The sequence below is a fragment of the Hipposideros armiger genome, unplaced genomic scaffold (genome assembly GCF_001890085.2).
Source record: "Hipposideros armiger isolate ML-2016 unplaced genomic scaffold, ASM189008v1 scaffold_179, whole genome shotgun sequence".
Taxonomy (NCBI): domain Eukaryota; kingdom Metazoa; phylum Chordata; class Mammalia; order Chiroptera; family Hipposideridae; genus Hipposideros; species Hipposideros armiger.
The window spans coordinates 751661-768956 of record NW_017731529.1 but is presented as its reverse complement, the minus strand read 5'-3'; the positions used below and the strand labels follow the sequence as shown (position 1 = coordinate 768956).

General features: G+C 35.2%; 1 protein-coding gene across 1 annotated transcript in view; it reads right to left on the bottom strand.

The window, feature by feature from the left end:
- Positions 1–17296, bottom strand: part of CWC27 (CWC27 spliceosome associated cyclophilin) — a 177958-nt gene that overhangs the window by 132409 nt on the left and 28253 nt on the right. Inside the window, exons 9-11 of the mRNA XM_019652416.1 lie at positions 14866–14945; positions 13848–13878; positions 11212–11360 (exon numbers count right to left, since the gene is read on the bottom strand). Coding sequence (XP_019507961.1) covers positions 11212–11360; positions 13848–13878; positions 14866–14945 — 260 coding nt within the window. The remainder of the gene's footprint in view (positions 1–11211; positions 11361–13847; positions 13879–14865; positions 14946–17296) is intronic.

Sequence of the window (17296 nt, the reverse complement as noted above, 5' to 3'; positions counted from 1 at the left end):
CCTCACCAGGGAAGAGCGCAATGATGGTGCCAACTTGGGCCAGTGAAGCAACATCCTCCACAACTAGACTGAAGAACAAAACGACAGTAACTTGTCTGTTCCCCTTCCTCCAATTCCCCAGCGCTGTTCCCATCCCCCCAACTCCCCAATTTAAAAAAAAAAAGACTATAATTTCTCAATCAAATTGTCTTTGCACTTTTGTGAAAAATTGATTATTTTTGTGTGGATCTATATCTGGGCTCTGTATTCTGTTCCAGCAATCTATCTCTCTGTTTTCTTCTCTTCTCTTTAAGATTTAATAAGTATGCAATGCTCTAGATTTTGTAAACAGCATTTACTTAAGTAGCCCCCCTAGTTCAAGGTATCATAGCTGTATATAAGGATTTCTTTCCGTTCTAGGAATCAGAAATGGAAATGTAACAACAAAAAAAGTTAACTTAAGCAGAACATGACTAATGTGAAGCAGAAAAAGAATGTTGCAGCATGCAATAATATACTCCGGCTAGACAATTGCTCTGCCTGGAAATTGGGAGTTTTCCACCTCTAAGAGCCCAGATGAGGCGAATCCTTTTGGCATAATCTATTTCCATGTCAGATTTATTGCTTTGTAGGGGTTGTAATGTTGACATTTTGTTTTAACCTGGTGTAGATGCCAGGTGTTCATCTAGCTATACTAAACAGCAGTTATAGTTTTAAAACAGGACAAGTCAAAGATACATACAGTATGAACTTACATTCTCAAAAATTACTTTAAAAGCTTTTTAAAAACAAACTGAAATTAATCTTCTTACACAAATATGCCTTTTAGGGTTTTTTTGTTGGAATAAACACTATTTTAATCAGAGTTTTATGAAAAGTAGTTGAGTCAGTAGGCGCTTTTATACTTCACAAAAGGCTCTTACCTCAAATTCCAAGAATTAAAGGTAACCCATTAATAATTTAGCCATAACACTAACAACCCAAAGCAGTCATCGCTGCAATTCAACCATCCTTAGATTGCAACCCCACTCAGGGTCCTAAGTGCTTACTTTTTGTTGCAGGCTATGCTTAAGTATAATAACAGGTGTTGTGTCCCTTTCTTCCTACTAAAAATTGTTGCTCTTCACTGGCATAGCTTAGAAACAAGGCTAGTGTGACTGGAAGAAGGGATCCTCTCACTTTGTCCCTCTAGTGGAGAGTAACCATTGTCTTCTGCAAACATCTGCATATGGCATTGAAAAAGAGATAGTCTAGCTCCAAATTAACCTTATTTACCTATGCTTCTAACATGTAGGACAAAGTTAAGTGAAATATTGTGCATTTTCAAAATTAATTTGCTGCAAAAACTGTGTTCAAAGGCCTTTATCTACTAAAATGTAAACACATTTTTGTTCCAACATTCTTTCCATACTACAAACCATAGGCTAAAAAAATAAAAGGAATAAAACATAATTTTGAAAACTTTACTGGGATACTGATAAATCCTACCTGAGAATATAATAATGAGCATAAAGCCAAATAATTCAGGCTGGTGTTATCCTGGATGTCAATTTCTGGGCTACTATCCAGAAGCATAGGGATTAGATATTCTCACCTTTTATCTCACAGAATATACTTTCCCAGGTCAGCTATGTGTCTTTTTTCCTAGGTGACTGGGCAAGTGCATACAAACTGTGCCCCAAACCAACTGAGTCTTACCAAACAGCAGTGGGACATAACATACAAGGACTGTAACACTCTCCAGTCTTTGTCTGAGGCCCACACGATACCTTTCTAAACTCTTTGAAGCCAAGCCAAGGTTTTCCTTTCTAACTCTCTTAAACAAAGTCTGTCTTTAAGGTATTTCAAGTTACTGTCAATATTGTGAACAAATAGGCATAGCTGGACATTTTTAAAAATTAATTTGTAATGATTAATAAAACTAAAAAAGTAAATTCTTATCTAAAAGGAAGAAGAAATTGGCAGGAAGTCATTATATAACTTTCAAAGTTAAGAAAACATTCTTTTTCATAGAATCAAGAAAATCAAATACACAGCAAAGGACAAATCTAACTTCCTATCTGTTGAGTACATATTACCTTTGATCTAATGAATGTCTAGAGCAAATTGAAAATACAAATTAAAAAGAAATGATTCAGTACTTAAGTTCATATGCCAATTAGTACATGCCTTTGACCATAAGTACTTCTCAGTAGCCACAGAAACCTACCCATTATCATACAATAAATTTGATACTGTTTAAACAAGACAATTCTTTAAAGAAGCAGCTAAATCAACACCATAAATCTTAAAAGGATATCAGACTAAGTTGATATCACAAAATTAGCAATGAACAATTCCTTCTTTCCATTAAAAAAGGCTGCCTGAAAGTCTGACACACTCATTAGCCAGGATTTGGTCACAAGGCCACACTTAGCTACAAAGGAGACTGGTGTCTTTTAGCTAGGCAGTCAGGCTTCTAGCTAAAAATTGGGGTTCGCATTACTAAGTAAGAAGGGAAGGATAGATGACGGAAGGACCAGCCATCTCTGTCACGCTCACATGGCTCATGGCTTTCCAGCCCCTCCACTACTGTTACTCTCTCCAATAACATAACTAAATGGGTACCGAAGCCAAGCCAAGCCAGTAAGGTTCCCTATCCTGGGAATTTGTATTTGGGACACAGAAATCAAGTCAATTTACTTCTGAAGAGCTGAACTGCAAGAAGGAGCAGACGAGAGCTCTCCAGAGAAAACACAAGATTGTAGAAGATAATGGAACCAATGAACGGAGAATAGCAGCAAGTCTGAGGCTGCAAAGTGAGGGAGAAAACATAAGTTTCTTACAAATTCCCTTCCTATGAAGTCTGTATGCAATTCTTTTATCTAGATTCTATTCAACTCCCCTATCCTGTTATATAGAATTCCCTTTACTTCAGCTAATTTGAGTGGGTTTCTATTCCCTATAACCAAAGGATCCTTAAAATATCTAACAAGAAAGTGGTAATTTAATATTCTATGCATATAAAGTGTTTTGCATTTTCTGTGAAACTTGTGGAAAATATGCAGTGTTCTTGTGTAAAGATAAGATAATTCTATCTGGTAAGATAGAATTTTCTTTAGAATTTTGTACTTTTTAAAAGTCTGATATAATTAGGAATTGATATCCTTTTAAAAATTCAGATAATAAGATCATGTAATCTTTATTATATCTCTTTATCCTGTGTGCCAGGAAGTTGACAATTAAATTTACTACAGTCACAGGTATCTATAGCAATTCTTGGGTAAAGCAGAGGCTGTAGTAGATTGCATTATTGCTTCTAACCATTCACTGCTCCTCCCTGTGAAAGATTTATACTTCACCATATGGACGTTAGGCTTGGCCATATCACTCGCTCTGGCCAATGAAACGGTGAAGTGATGTATTCCACCTCTAAGCAAAAGCTGGAAGAGCCAGCACATGATTCCATCATGTCTCTTCCACCTCTGCCATGCCTCTCAGAAAGGGGCTGTTTCCTCCCATCCTGGGCCTTTGAATGAAGATGCTCACAGATCCCACCAGGAAGTAGTGAGAGCCAAGAAAACAAACATCAGCTGCTTTAAGCCGCTGAGATGTGGGGATTGTTTGTTAACATAGCATGACCTTGCCTAGGATGACTAACAAAGGAAGCAACTGAAGAAGAAACAATTCAGGATGTATGTTTATGTGTAGGGACATCGAGGTGTATCAGAAAGGGCTAACAGGGCCAGCATGTCTGAGGGCAGCACTGACATCCAGGGTTCCTCTTCCAATGCTTATCGCCACCACTTAGCCAGTCATCTAAACTGGAAACCTATGGGCCACCTGGAATATATCCTTTTCCTTCACATCTCCTACATCCCGTCTTTCACCCTCTTACAATCTCTCAAATCCGTCTCGCCAGATAGTACCTTTGTTAGCTACACCGTTATTATGTACCGCTCCCTTGGACTAATGTAATAATCTATTAATTTGTCTTTCTGCTTCTGTCTCCTTCTTCTAATTGATCCCCTGCACTAATACAGAATAATATTTCTAAAATGATGTCACACCTTCACTAGAAGCTTTCCTGTGAGAGTCACACTTTAGCTGGGCACATGTGACTGGGCCCTGGCCAGCCCCTCTCTAGGCTCTGTAGAGGTGTCAGACCATTGCAAGTTCAAGCGCTGGTTTTGCCACTTTCTAACCAACCACAAGTCAGTTAACCTCTCTAAGTGTAATTTTTTTCACCTGTAAAATGAGACTAATAATACAAATTATGATTCGTTGTGCAAGTTAAACTAGAGAAATAAATTGATTTGCCAAAGTGCTTGGTCACACAGTAGAAGAACAATCAATATTTACAAAAACGACAGAACAACTCTCTGGCTGGAGCATCTGCGAACACTTCACAGCCCGTTTGCTTATACAAGTGTCTCCCTTTACACAAAGGGAGACACTAAGCAACTTAAAAGAGACTGAAACTCACTAATCTGAGCATCCTGGGACCTAACACAGTGCCAGGTACAAAGGAGGAACTCAAAATGTGCAAAAGTGAAGTGATATCTGAACAGTTGGAGGGGAAGGGGGCAGAAAAAAAGGCTAGCAATAAAACAAAATAAAATAACTATAATTTTCTGTCATGTCCTTGTGTAATTTCATGTGCTTTTAACTTGGTGCTAAACAAAGAACTTTGCGTCTTGGGTAGGCCTTCTCTTCCTTATGTTACCGAAACTATACCTGCTAATTTAATTTACAGGCGGATTCATTAGGAAGAGTAGGAAGGTAGGAAAATAATGAACGTTTCAAAACTTTTCAATGTGACTATAAATATTCCAGGATAGAGAACACTTCCTCAAATGCTGAATAACTTAAAGGATGTTTTTCTGCACATAATATCAATACTACATTTCAAATGTACAATTCCATTGCCTATAAACAACTGATATTGCAAGATCAATAGAATGTAACCTTTAAGGATAATACTAATCAATACATTCTAAAGAGATGCAAACACCACTTTTCTGTTTTGAAAGGAGAATCTCTCCGACATGTGCATTTCACTGCTTCCTGTCTGCTATACAAAATCTAATTGTAAAAGCAGTAGGGTTGTCATATTTCTGAAGTACATAACTGAAATTCAAGGATGTTTTTGTTTTATTTTGAAGGCGATTCCTTGGATATGGATTAAGGTTCTCAATGAACTAACAGGACATTTTTAAAGTGGTATTTTATTTCAAACAGCCCAAGGAACAGTTTTGTCCAGAATATCCAAAATTCTTGTTATAAAGATCCAATTAGAAGAAAAATGAAAGCTTGCCAGAAATGCCAAAAGATGGTATAGTTTATAATTGTTACTATTCCAAAATTTTACACATAACAGGTAAAGGCAATGAAACAAACCGTCTAGTCTACAGTGGGAGAGAATGCAACGTTACTTTAAAGGGTTGGACTTTGTGCTAAAATGTTATTTCTTTTAAACAATGGCTTTAAAAATGGTTTACCTTACTAGCATTAGGGTGAAACTTATGAAATTGATATTTGACTGTTCTTGACCTACAAAAATAGCAATTTTATATTTAACCCTTTTTAACCTGGTATTTTGAACTTTTCCTGAAATATATATTGCCTACATAATTCTTTGCACACACGTCTATAAGAGCACTTGCCATACTGAATTGTAATTAATTGTTTATAATTCTTACTCTTACACTACTTATGAAACTTTGCAGACAGAAACCATTTCTCCTTTACTCCCATGGCCCTGGAGCCTGGCACTATCTGGCAGGTAGCAGTTCCTGCACCGCACAGTGACTTGCAACAAGGGTAACATATATTTGAGAATTAGAATGATTGGTTAGGGAAGAACATATAAAAAATAAAAATTAAGTTCTAGTAAATGCAAGATTCACTGAAATTAGGACTGCTGCAAAGCTTCATATCTGCTATTAAACCCAAATATTTCTTGAAAATACAATATTTGGACCACTACTACTCCATACCAAAGAAGTAATAATGGCAAATTTTCTTTATTTAGAGACTAATTACCCAGGATATAGACCTTGTGTTTCTTTTTTTAACTCTCTTTTACTGTTTGCTTCAATACCACATCTTGAGGCAAAGGAGGTGAAAGAAAGCAGGAATGTTCTAATTTCACACCTTGCTTGTAAATGAGAATTTGTTTGATGAGAAGAGGGGACTTCTTAGAGATGATGATTCTAATCGTTTTAATAGGATTGTGAGAATGTCGCTGGATTTCAGCCTCTGCTCTTGTACTCTTAAAATGTGTACCATCATTTCAAAATGTGTACTGTCTTTTAAATTTTTGAAATTTAAATGTACTATCTTTTTGAATTTGCTAAAGCAAACAAAGTTTATGTACAAAGACAACTCTGTAGTACCTCCTAAGCCTAATCATAAAGTAAGAGAAACCAGAATACAAAGTATATTAAGACTCAAAAATTCCCAAAGGCTGAGAGAAAGATTATTAATGTTTTTGAGAAGGCTAGAAATACTGGGGGGAGAATTATTCAAAGTTCCGTAAGAAACCCTAGTCACATATTTTAAACCCACCACAGGGAGATTAGCAACAGCTCATCTGGGTGTGCACCAAGGCCTCAGGAGGCCTCCAGCCTCACAACTGCTACAATTTAAAGTTATCATTTAAAGTTCAATTCAACTCATTAGATCTCCCACGTCAATCAACTGTAATATTCATATCCAAATTCCTGATACTATCATTACAGTAAGATATTTCATATTCTGCCAACCTAATACAGCTGAGTAAAATACAAATTCTACTTGATTTTACCAAATACAAGAGTTGTTTTATGGAAACGGAGTAGTGCCACAGGCAACTATATATGGCAGGTAAACAGAGCACAGCTAATCAAAACAGAACCCATTTGCACACCAAAACTAATACCTTCCAGTTAACCTTGAAAGATTACTATCAAATCTTTAATGATTGCTATTTGATGGGATGTGTCAAGATTTCTTTTATTTATATTGCAATTTGATTAAAATAATTTAAAAGAGAATTACAGTAAAATTACAAATGATAGAAATTACACAATAAAAGACTGAGTTTCCAGAATGACTGCAATCATCACAACAAACCACTGATTTTTTTACTATCTGGTCTACTTGTTACATCTGATTTTACTGTTTGGTCATTTATTGTGAATCAATACACAGATGCTAAAAACAATTCAGGCAGACAACTCAATTTGGGTTTACGTGATTAACTTGCAGGAGCTGAGCTCCACCTACAGGCAAAAAAAGACTTATTCTTTACAAAGAAGCTTTAAAATAGGACTTTCCAAAAGACAAGCTTACAACTACTCCAAAACTTTCAATTAACCTTGATGGCACATTAGAATAACCTGTGGTACTTTTTATTTATTTTAATTTTTTAATTTTTTTGCATTTTGATTTTATGATAGCTTTTTTTTGTGTGCCCTTCCAAACGGAAGTGATTCACTGACTCTATGCAGTAAAGATGAATGCTTAGATGTGGCATTAGTAAGTTTTCTTTTTGTTGGCTTTTTGGTGTGATGGCACCAGTGGTTTCTGAGCAAGTATTTCCCATACTATTGGCTGGGAAATAAGCCTGAGAGATGAAAAGATTGGTGTTAAGAATGCTGGGTCCTGCTGACTTTCAGAAAGAAGACTGTCTGTACAGCTTCATCTCCTCAACCTCCTGCGATATGGCTTTTGCTCCCAGCACCTGGGGTACTTTTTGAAACTACTATGGTCCCATACCAAAAATTCTGATTGACTTGATCAGGTGAGGGGTCTGTTCTCAGGTAATTCAAATGTACAGAAAAGGTTGAGAGACACTATGTGCTACACACCTGAAACAAATATAAAATAATATTGACTGTCACCTATAATTAAAAAAAAAAAAGTCACGGGGATGTAAAGTACAGCATAGGGAATAGAGTCAATCATACTGCAAAAACTATGTATGTGTTGATGTGTAGAAGATTTGATGGGGTTATCGCTTTGTGAGGTATATAAATGTCTAATCATTCTTTTGTTTTGTACACCTGAAACTAATTTAAAAAAAATCCTTACCAGCACACATCTTTTAAAAACATTAGGAATGCTCAAACTTCATGCTTTTTTCTAGTTACTTTATTTCCACTATACTGACCCTTACCTTTTTTAAAGATTAAAACTAAGTTTAGTTGATATCAATGTCTTATCCCTGTTAGACTGAAAAAAAGACCTAAGGTGACACTAGAATTTTTAAAATCCACTTTTATGTTATTCTAAACCTCAGAAGAAATCAAGGGAGTGTATGTTTGGTGGGGAGTAGGGTTCTTAACTCTGGATGCACATTAGACTATCTGGACAACTTTTACAAAGTATTATCGCCCTAAATTGATGTATGTTCTTCGCAGTTAGAAAAGCGATTATTATGAGGAGATGGGGGGGAAGTAATCAGAATAGGGCAAAGAGGGAGACTTCTAGGTAAGGGCAATTTTCTGTTTCTTGATCTGCGTGATGGGCATATGGGTATATTTGGTTTGGAAAAATTCAGCAAGCTGTATACTTAGGCTACACAAGTATGCATTATGAAATATAGTTCATACAGATATATTCTGTAATACATTGTACTTCAATTAAAAGTTAAAAAGTAAAAAGGAGATGTGCCAGGCTTCACTGCAGACCAAACGATCCACATTCTGTGGGAGTGAGGCCCAGACATCAGTACTTTTTTAAACATTTCCCCAGTGAGTCTAATGTACAGTCGGGACTGAAATACATGAGTCACAAACGCATTCATTCACTTTTTTCATCCAGTCATTACACACGCTTTAATGACCAATTACTACATGCATACTATACTAGACACAGAGGATGCCAAAGTAAAGAAGATGGGGATAAACATCCAGTAGTCAAGCATACAGGCTTAGAGAAGGTGGGCAGGATAAGAAAGAGGGAGACTGAGGCATTTAGAAAAGGAAGGAGGCAAGGGATGAAAATCCTAAAGAAGTCGGAATGAGGATAATGAGAGGAAAGAAAGGAGAGAAGGTAAGAAGAGCTCTGGATTGTTTTCTCCTGAGCCCCTAAGTACGTTTCAGTGGAACAACTAATGCCATTGCTGAGAATATATTATTAGGAAAAAATTCTACTCTATGCAAATATGGTGCAAATTACATTGTTGAATACCATTCCCCAGCTTAAATAGTAAGTACTCAACAAACCTGCTTGTAGGTCTACGATCCAAAGTGATAAACAGCTTTAACAGATTCCAGATGTTTCTTGACCAATACAAGCAATATCAAAAATGTTCAGTAAGATTAGACTTTGCATGGCTCCTTGCCTAAAGGGCTGGTAGGCTACTCTAGTCCCTAATCCTTACAAGCTCAAATAAGAAAATGACGGAAGGATAATAAAGTACTTCAAGCACATCCAGATGAAAAGTTTGTATATAGCAAGAGCATTGATTTTTAAATAGATAATGATTTCACACTGACATCCTCTCCAGCTGGCAGTTATCCATTTTAATTTAACTTAGACTGAGCAGTAAATACAATTATTTAATTAATCCTTTTCACATTACCATTTTTTAAGACTCTTAGAGGTTTCCTGGTTTGGTTTGGTTTTTAACATAAAACTAACTTGAGATGTAAACTATAGTGAAGCTGGTATAACTGACCAAAAGCACTAATGATTTCCGGAATTTTCTGTACTTAAAATAAGTGGTCATGAGACAATCATGGAAATTTCTAAAAAAGGGTGAAAAACTGCATTTTCCATTAGAAATTCTGTACTTTCTTCTGACCTCATTTTTCTTTGATTTCTCTTCGTAGGTAGGAGAAATAGGACAAAGGAAAAGTGGCGAGCACTTACAAATGGACATTTGGTGTTTCCTCCAATTATGAAGGCAAAATTTTCCACATTAGCTTACTTTTGTTCTTAAATAAAATTCACCTTTGCTAATTTATAAGTTCTGTTAATTACAGGGTACATAAGTATTTGAAATTGTATTAAGGGCAACAAGATAGAATTAAGGACTTAAGGAAACATTAAACATAATAAATATTTGGTTTATTCATTAACATTCCAAATGTATTTTTGTCATATTATAAATGTAATCTTTAAAAATGCATAGTTCTTAAAAATCAGGAAACACATGTCTTGAATGAAAGAAAAAAAAGTATCCTTGGTTATATTCATGATTTGACTAAAAGTTACGGGGCTGCTAAGAGGCTGATCAACTGCATCTATGTAGAAGCATATACGTGATCACTAAAAATCTTCAGTCTATATGCCCTGAAGTTAATTTACTATATTAAATTATCCAACAGTAATTACTTGAGTGTCAGATGAATGGTGCTGTGGGAAAAAAAGATATTTAAGGCAACTTCTAAGTACGATTTCTGGATGCAAAAGATTATATCATCAGTGAAAATTTCTGGTACTAACTTTTCCGGTTTTATAAAGAAAAAAAAATGGAGGGAGCTAAGCAATGACAACATGGAAATATTTTTTATTTTAAAATTTTTCTATACGAGGTTGAGAAACATAACAAAAAAAGAATGTTTCTATGTAGCTACATCTATCTTATCCCCAAATATAGGCCATCCAAAGAAAACAAATACTATACTTTTAAAATCAATATTATTTAAAATGTATACCACAAAATTGTAATAAAATCACAAAGAAGAGTTTTTCAATTAAGTTGAATTTCAAAAGAATAAAATGTTGACTCATAAAATTCAACTATCCTCAGACATTTGCTGAAATTTCTTCTATAATATGACACCCTTGAGATTAGGAAGGTACATAGCGTAAGTCAGACTGGAAAAGATATTTTAAAATGTTTTCAGGCCCACATACTTCCTCAACCAGTTCTGACCTACTCACCTAACTCTGAAGCTACCTGTTTTGCTCTATACAATTACTCTCCTGCTCTCTTGGATATTAAACAAATATAGCCTTCCACATCTAGCGAATATATTGCCCGCCCCATACACAAAAATCTATAGAGGCTTTTAAAGAAGACATCAGAGAGAAATGAAGTCGAATTAGACTCATCAGATCACTGCTGTAATTACTTTAAAACTGGTCTATTTTCTTTTAGGCCTCCAAATGGGCTAATTGAGCACAACTGGTATATACACTAAACATTATAAAAATAGTATTTTAAAAAATAAGTCGAATACAGGACTCAATCTTAATTTAAAATAAAGTATAAAAAGACAAATACTCTGATACCTAGAAGCACAAGGACTGACTCACCTGCGGGTAACTGATTTCTTCTCCACTTCTCCCTCTCCAGTAGATTTGACATTTGCACTTGGGTCCTTTTTTAACTTTTTCGCAATTCTTTCTTTCATCAGGTTCTTCTCATCACCGTCGTCATGCTCTGCACTTTCAAATTCTCCATCCTGTAGACATTGAAATGGAGTATTTGCAGGCATTCCATTACCACTTCCACTTCCAAAGTTCCATCGCAGACTCCCCTCATTGAATTTTGGGCCAGGTTTATTTTTGTTTTGCTTTATTTTGAACTCGTAAGGGGCCTGTAGGATCTGCTACAGGTGGGGAGGATACCCCTGGGGTCTGCTCTCGGCAAACCATGTAAGTATGGGATACCCCACTAAGGGTTGTTTGCTCATTTCACACCCAGCCCCTCTGTGCAGCACAGGCTGGGCTCCCTCTGTGTCACCCTGCATATTGTGTATATTTATATTTCCATTCTTTCTCCCATAATTAGAGGGCACACTCCATGAGGGCTAAAATCTGGGCTGTTTTGCTTACTGCTATATCTTGAACTTCTAGAATAGCTCCTTGTATTAACAGAGAGAGGAGTGGAAGAAGAAAGGAGGAGGGAAGGAGGAAGGGAGGAGAAGGGGGAAACTACCCCAATTAGAGCTTTTTTCTCTTGTGATTCTTTGGTCAGGTGAGTCACGGTGAGGCAGGATTCTTAACTTGAGATTGTGGACCCCTAGAGCAGTGGTCCTCAAAGTCTGGTCCTCAGACTATATAACATGGATTTTTTGTTTAAAAATATAAAATCCTAGCCCTCATTCCAGTTTTCTGAACCAAATCTCTAAGAATAGAAATTGTGAACGTTTTCAGTGAGATGATGAAGAAATTCTTTAGTTCTAGAAGTTGATAAACACTGACTTAGGTCTTCCATGTTTAGTCCTCAGGAGAGCTAACAAATCCCCTGCAAATCCAAAAAAAATTTGTTTGTGGATGTAATATAGTTCCTGGGAAGAAGGTCTATAGTTTAAGTCATTGCAAAGGATCTGGGACACAAAACAGGTTAGAGATCATCACTACCCTTAGATGACCTCACCCTCATCATAAGAACATACCTTTTACATCAGGCCTTGATACTATCTTCCAGACCCGTATTATTGCTACACAGCTATCTCTAAGCACTCCAAATCTCAAAATGTATAAACTGAACCCCATTATTTTTCATTTTTCTCCCACCTCAAGCCTACTCTTCTGTACCCATCTAACCCATCGCCCAAGTCAGGAACCATGGCTGTCCCAGACGCCTCCTCCTTCCTCACCTCCTAGTGTGGAAATCAGGCGCCTCTTAGACCTCTTTCAAGTCTCTTTCCCATCTCACAGCTGTGGTCTTATAGCAAACTCTCCTCTTGCCAGAGCTTCCTGATAGGTCTCCTTGATTCCAGTCTGTTTCTTCTAATTTGTCCTCTAATAACATGGCCAACAGTGATCTTCATAAAACACAAAGTTGACCATACCGCACTCTTCTTTTTAACTATACCCTTTAACTGTTCCTCATTCGTTTTAGGATGAAATTCAAACACCTCATCATGGCCAATGACGCTCTCTAATATTTGGCTTCGCCCTGCTTCTCCTGCCTCATTTCCCTCCCACTCCTGTCACTACGCTCTAGTCCACTGGTCTGCGTTCAGCTCCTGGGACACACCAAACGCTTTCCTGCTTCGGAGCCTTGCGTACATGTAGTTCCCTCTACCTTTAACTCTACCTCCTTGCTCTTCACACAAGGCTCCTTCTCAGACTTTAATCCCAGCTTGTGCTCCCTCAACACAGTGGAGTCTCTCCTTGTTTCCGGGCTTCAGCATGTGCTGCTCTCTGAGCCAGAGGAACCGTGCCCTTCACCACGTTATTTCTGATCTAGTTAACTCCTAATTCTCCTATATGACACAACACAATCATCCCTTCCAGGAAGGTTTTCTTGACAAGGTTAGACATTTACCCTTTCTTTACTATACATAGTCAGAGAGAGCCCTCTTTTTTGACTGTGTTAACAGATGAAGCTGTGTTCATGCATAGAAAGTTATATACTTCTAACTGAATTATACAATGCACATAAAGGGGCAAATGGATGACTTGAAAAACTTTATCTCTAATATACAAAGGACACTCTGCCTTCTGTTTTATTAGCTTTAATAGCCAGTACAACTAATAAAGAAAGACTGCTACTGTCATGAAAAAGAGTCTTTTGAATTGTGTGTATATAAGAAGAAAACTTACTATAAATGACTGATCGAAACATTTCCCATACATCATGTACAATGCCCACACATCAACATTTAAACTTTTAACATAATCAAAATCAACGACATATGAATTTTGACTATTCAAGTAATGTTATATCAGAGAGAGAACAAACAGGATAGATTCATATATAAAATTCCATTTTGTAGGGACACACACACACACACGTAGACATTTACTTAGAAAAAAATATTACAATATCAAAATAAATGATATATTTTTCAAATCTTGCAATTTTTTTCAAAATTTTACATGTATAATTATAAAAGTAATATATATTACCTTTTAAGGAAGACAATTTAATTTTGTATAAAAATTTTGAATTTTCTATAAATTGTTCAAACCATATTAATACTAAAATTAATACTCACATCATTTGAATCTCCTGCATCACCTTTTTCACTGTAAAAAATAAGGGGGAAAAGCACATTTTAGCTTCAAAATTAAACAAATAAAATTATTCAATAATCCAAAAATTTAGAATATTTTGCTTGATTAATAGTTTAAAACCTTATTTCAACATAAGGATTTCAGAATGTCATTCTAGGGCAAATGATAACATTCTGAAAAGGAGTTATTTTTATAAATAGAGTAAGAGGCATGTTCCATTAACACATAAATGAAATCAATTGAACTGAAAAAAAATGCAAACAATAACAATGCTATTTTTATGAACAAAAGGCTACAGAAAACAATTTCTTCATTGGCATGATGTACTCAAGCTGAAGAAACCAAATCCTTCAAATCCAAAGATATTAATAAAAGATTGTTTTGAAATAGAATTTTTGAAAGTGAGCTAAGCTCAGTACAATAGTATTCTAGTGCCCCTTCGAGACAATGGCCCAATATATCATGTGCAATTATATGTAACAGTGAGACATCTTCCCTTCTCACAGAGAAGAAAAAAAGATGGTAAGGTGATTTTCTGTTAACTTCTGAAACATGTAAGAAATAATACTCGGTGGATTAGTCCAAACTGTGGCGACTTCTTCATGAAACCCTTCAACTCTGATTTGCTAACCCATGATACCAACGGAGACAAAAATGCTTCAGGGAAAAAGTTAGCAAAGCGAATGTTAATTAAACATTTAACTGTTAAAGCAAACAGTTTCCTAGTATTCAAAGTATCCAAAAATTTAAATTTAACAATCAATTTTAAATATAATTAGATCAACAGAGGTAGATAAGATAGCAAGAAGAATGCAAGTGACTACAGTGGTTCTCTCCATTACACTAGAGGCGCTATTACCTCCATTATCAAAATGGATAATGTTTTGGCTGGGTGGAAAAATGTGACTCAGGAGAACTGACCATTGACTCACAAAAGAAGCAAGAAAATGGTCTGAACCAGAAAATAAGGACTTAGGGTCACACTATCATCATACTAACCTTTCAACAACTGGGACAGAGCTGAGATGCGGATCATCCTTAAGCAAGTCATGACTACTTTTGCTTTTTCCTTTCATGCTCTGGAAGGAAATGCATAATATAATCATGAGTGGGGGCAAGCAGTCTTCCAAAAGGACAAGTTTACAATTTACACAAAATCTACAACAATTATAACGTGGTTAGCAAAAGAAATGTGCTCCTGAAAATTTCAGCATAAACTAAAGCTTTATAAATAAGAATCTTACTCTCCTACTGACTGAAAATATTATTTTAGAAACCCATTTTCTTTCAAAAAGCGATATCCTTAAAAAAAAAGTTCATTGATTACGATTTCCAAACTCTAAATCCTCATTAGGATTTACATACAACTAACCTAATTAATTTTTGACCCATATATAAAAACTTAGAAGAGAAAATCGCAAGAGTAATTTGAAATAAGGGCACACTATTATTCTTCAAATATACTATTTATACTGCACAGAATCACTTTAAAAATGGACCTAAGCAACCAGGCGACTGCACCTATGAGGTGCTACTTAACAAACAGAAAACATATATGTACAAGCCTCCCAAGTATGACAATATTCATCAATGACCAAATATTTATTAAATGCTTTAATTTCAAAGTTCATGTTGTCAATAAATTTATGTTTTAGTAGAGAAACAAGAAGATATGAGAATTACAACTATAAAATAACTACTACTATTATTCTAATTTATTAAGTATATACTATGTGCCAGGTACTGTACTATAATACAGTATTCCTACCCCTCACTTCCTTCCCTCCTCATATTTACAGATGAAAAAGAAAGAAATACGTTAAGTAATTTACTAGAGGTCACAATGCAAGTCAGTGGTAGAGGACGTAGGATTTAATTCTGAGCCTGTCTTAAAATATACCAAAAATCCAAATGTATCCATTTTTCTTTTCCTAGAGGCCCTTATTGACCAGAACACTGGCCTTGTTTCAGATTTACAGACTAACCTACAGACTTCCCCACCATAGGTTGTTAAAACTTCCAATTTATACTTTGTATCTTGAGTGGGGTAAGCTGCTCACCAACTCCACCTGTCAAGCAATCAACGAAGTGTGAACAGTAAGAGGTTGGAGTTGAGAAAGAAAGGATAATTTCTATTTATTTTGAAGACAAATTTTATTTGAAAAATTCATTATAAAATGTGTTAATTGAAATTTTTAAATGTCTGCTACAGAGAGGTGAAAATATCTCTCTTTCTTAAGCCGCATTTACCACTGTTTAACGAATTTGAGAACAGCTTTCTAAATCTGATAGGTTTTACTCTGAGGTAGATGTACACCTTCTGAAATATATTTCCGTGATGAAAATAATAGAGTTTTAAAATATATTAGGTGTCTGTTTTTCCTCCAAGGTTATTGTTATGTGATGGTATAAGTAAGAACCTTAAAATAGGTAATTAATTTTTAATAGGTTATAAAATTAATTTCTGCCATACCATGGAATTCTCCACATTTTAACGATCTAATCAGTTAAAACATGTTTATAGTCTATTTTCACAAGACAAAACAAAAATCCTTTCCCAAGCAGTTAATCTAAAGGTGCTATTTATCTGCAGTTTTAAAAAGTCATAGAATCTGAATTATACAATTAACCTACATTTTAAAATCCATAATCTTACATAAACTAAGAAGTGATGAAAAGGCCAAATCTCAACTAATTATTTGATAACATGTTTGTCCAACAATGAAAGTTGAAAAATAACTGTTTAAAAAACAGAAGATGATTGTTTTTGTTAGTTTAATTAACATTTTTAGAAGTAAGTTCTTGTTTACTCCCTAAAACAGAATAACTTGAAGGAAAAAAAACAACTCGTTTTATACTAATTTAAAATAAGACTTAACCATAGGAGGAAAACTGTGAATTAATCTGAATGATCATTACCATGTCAATTTTTAATTAACTTTTTAAATTAAATTAGCATAGAAATAAATATATGATCAAGAGCAACTTTTTAGATGTTCCTTCCCACTGTAGTAGACTTTGCATCCTGCAGGCAGAAAAAACAAATTGTGGAAAAACTGGAGAAATTCAGAGATAGTCCCAAAGAGAGTAAAAATCAATTCAGATATTTTTCTTTAATGCCTATTCTTTCTGAATGACCTATTTTAAGGTTCTTATTTATACCATCAGGTAACAATAACTTTGGAGGAAAAATAAACACATAATAATATTTTTAAACAATTTTTTTTTAATTACATAAAAGCAGTTAAAGGGTTTAGCTGCTGAACAAAGTTATAAATATATTTGGTGAAGTCACCAAAGGAGCTCCACAGTAAATTCAAAACTGTCTGTAAGCAAATCTAAAAATGAACATCAAAGGGGATATGGGAAAATTACACTATTATCTAGTAATTTATGCCCAAGAACAAAGAGGCAGTAAAACAGTGGGAAC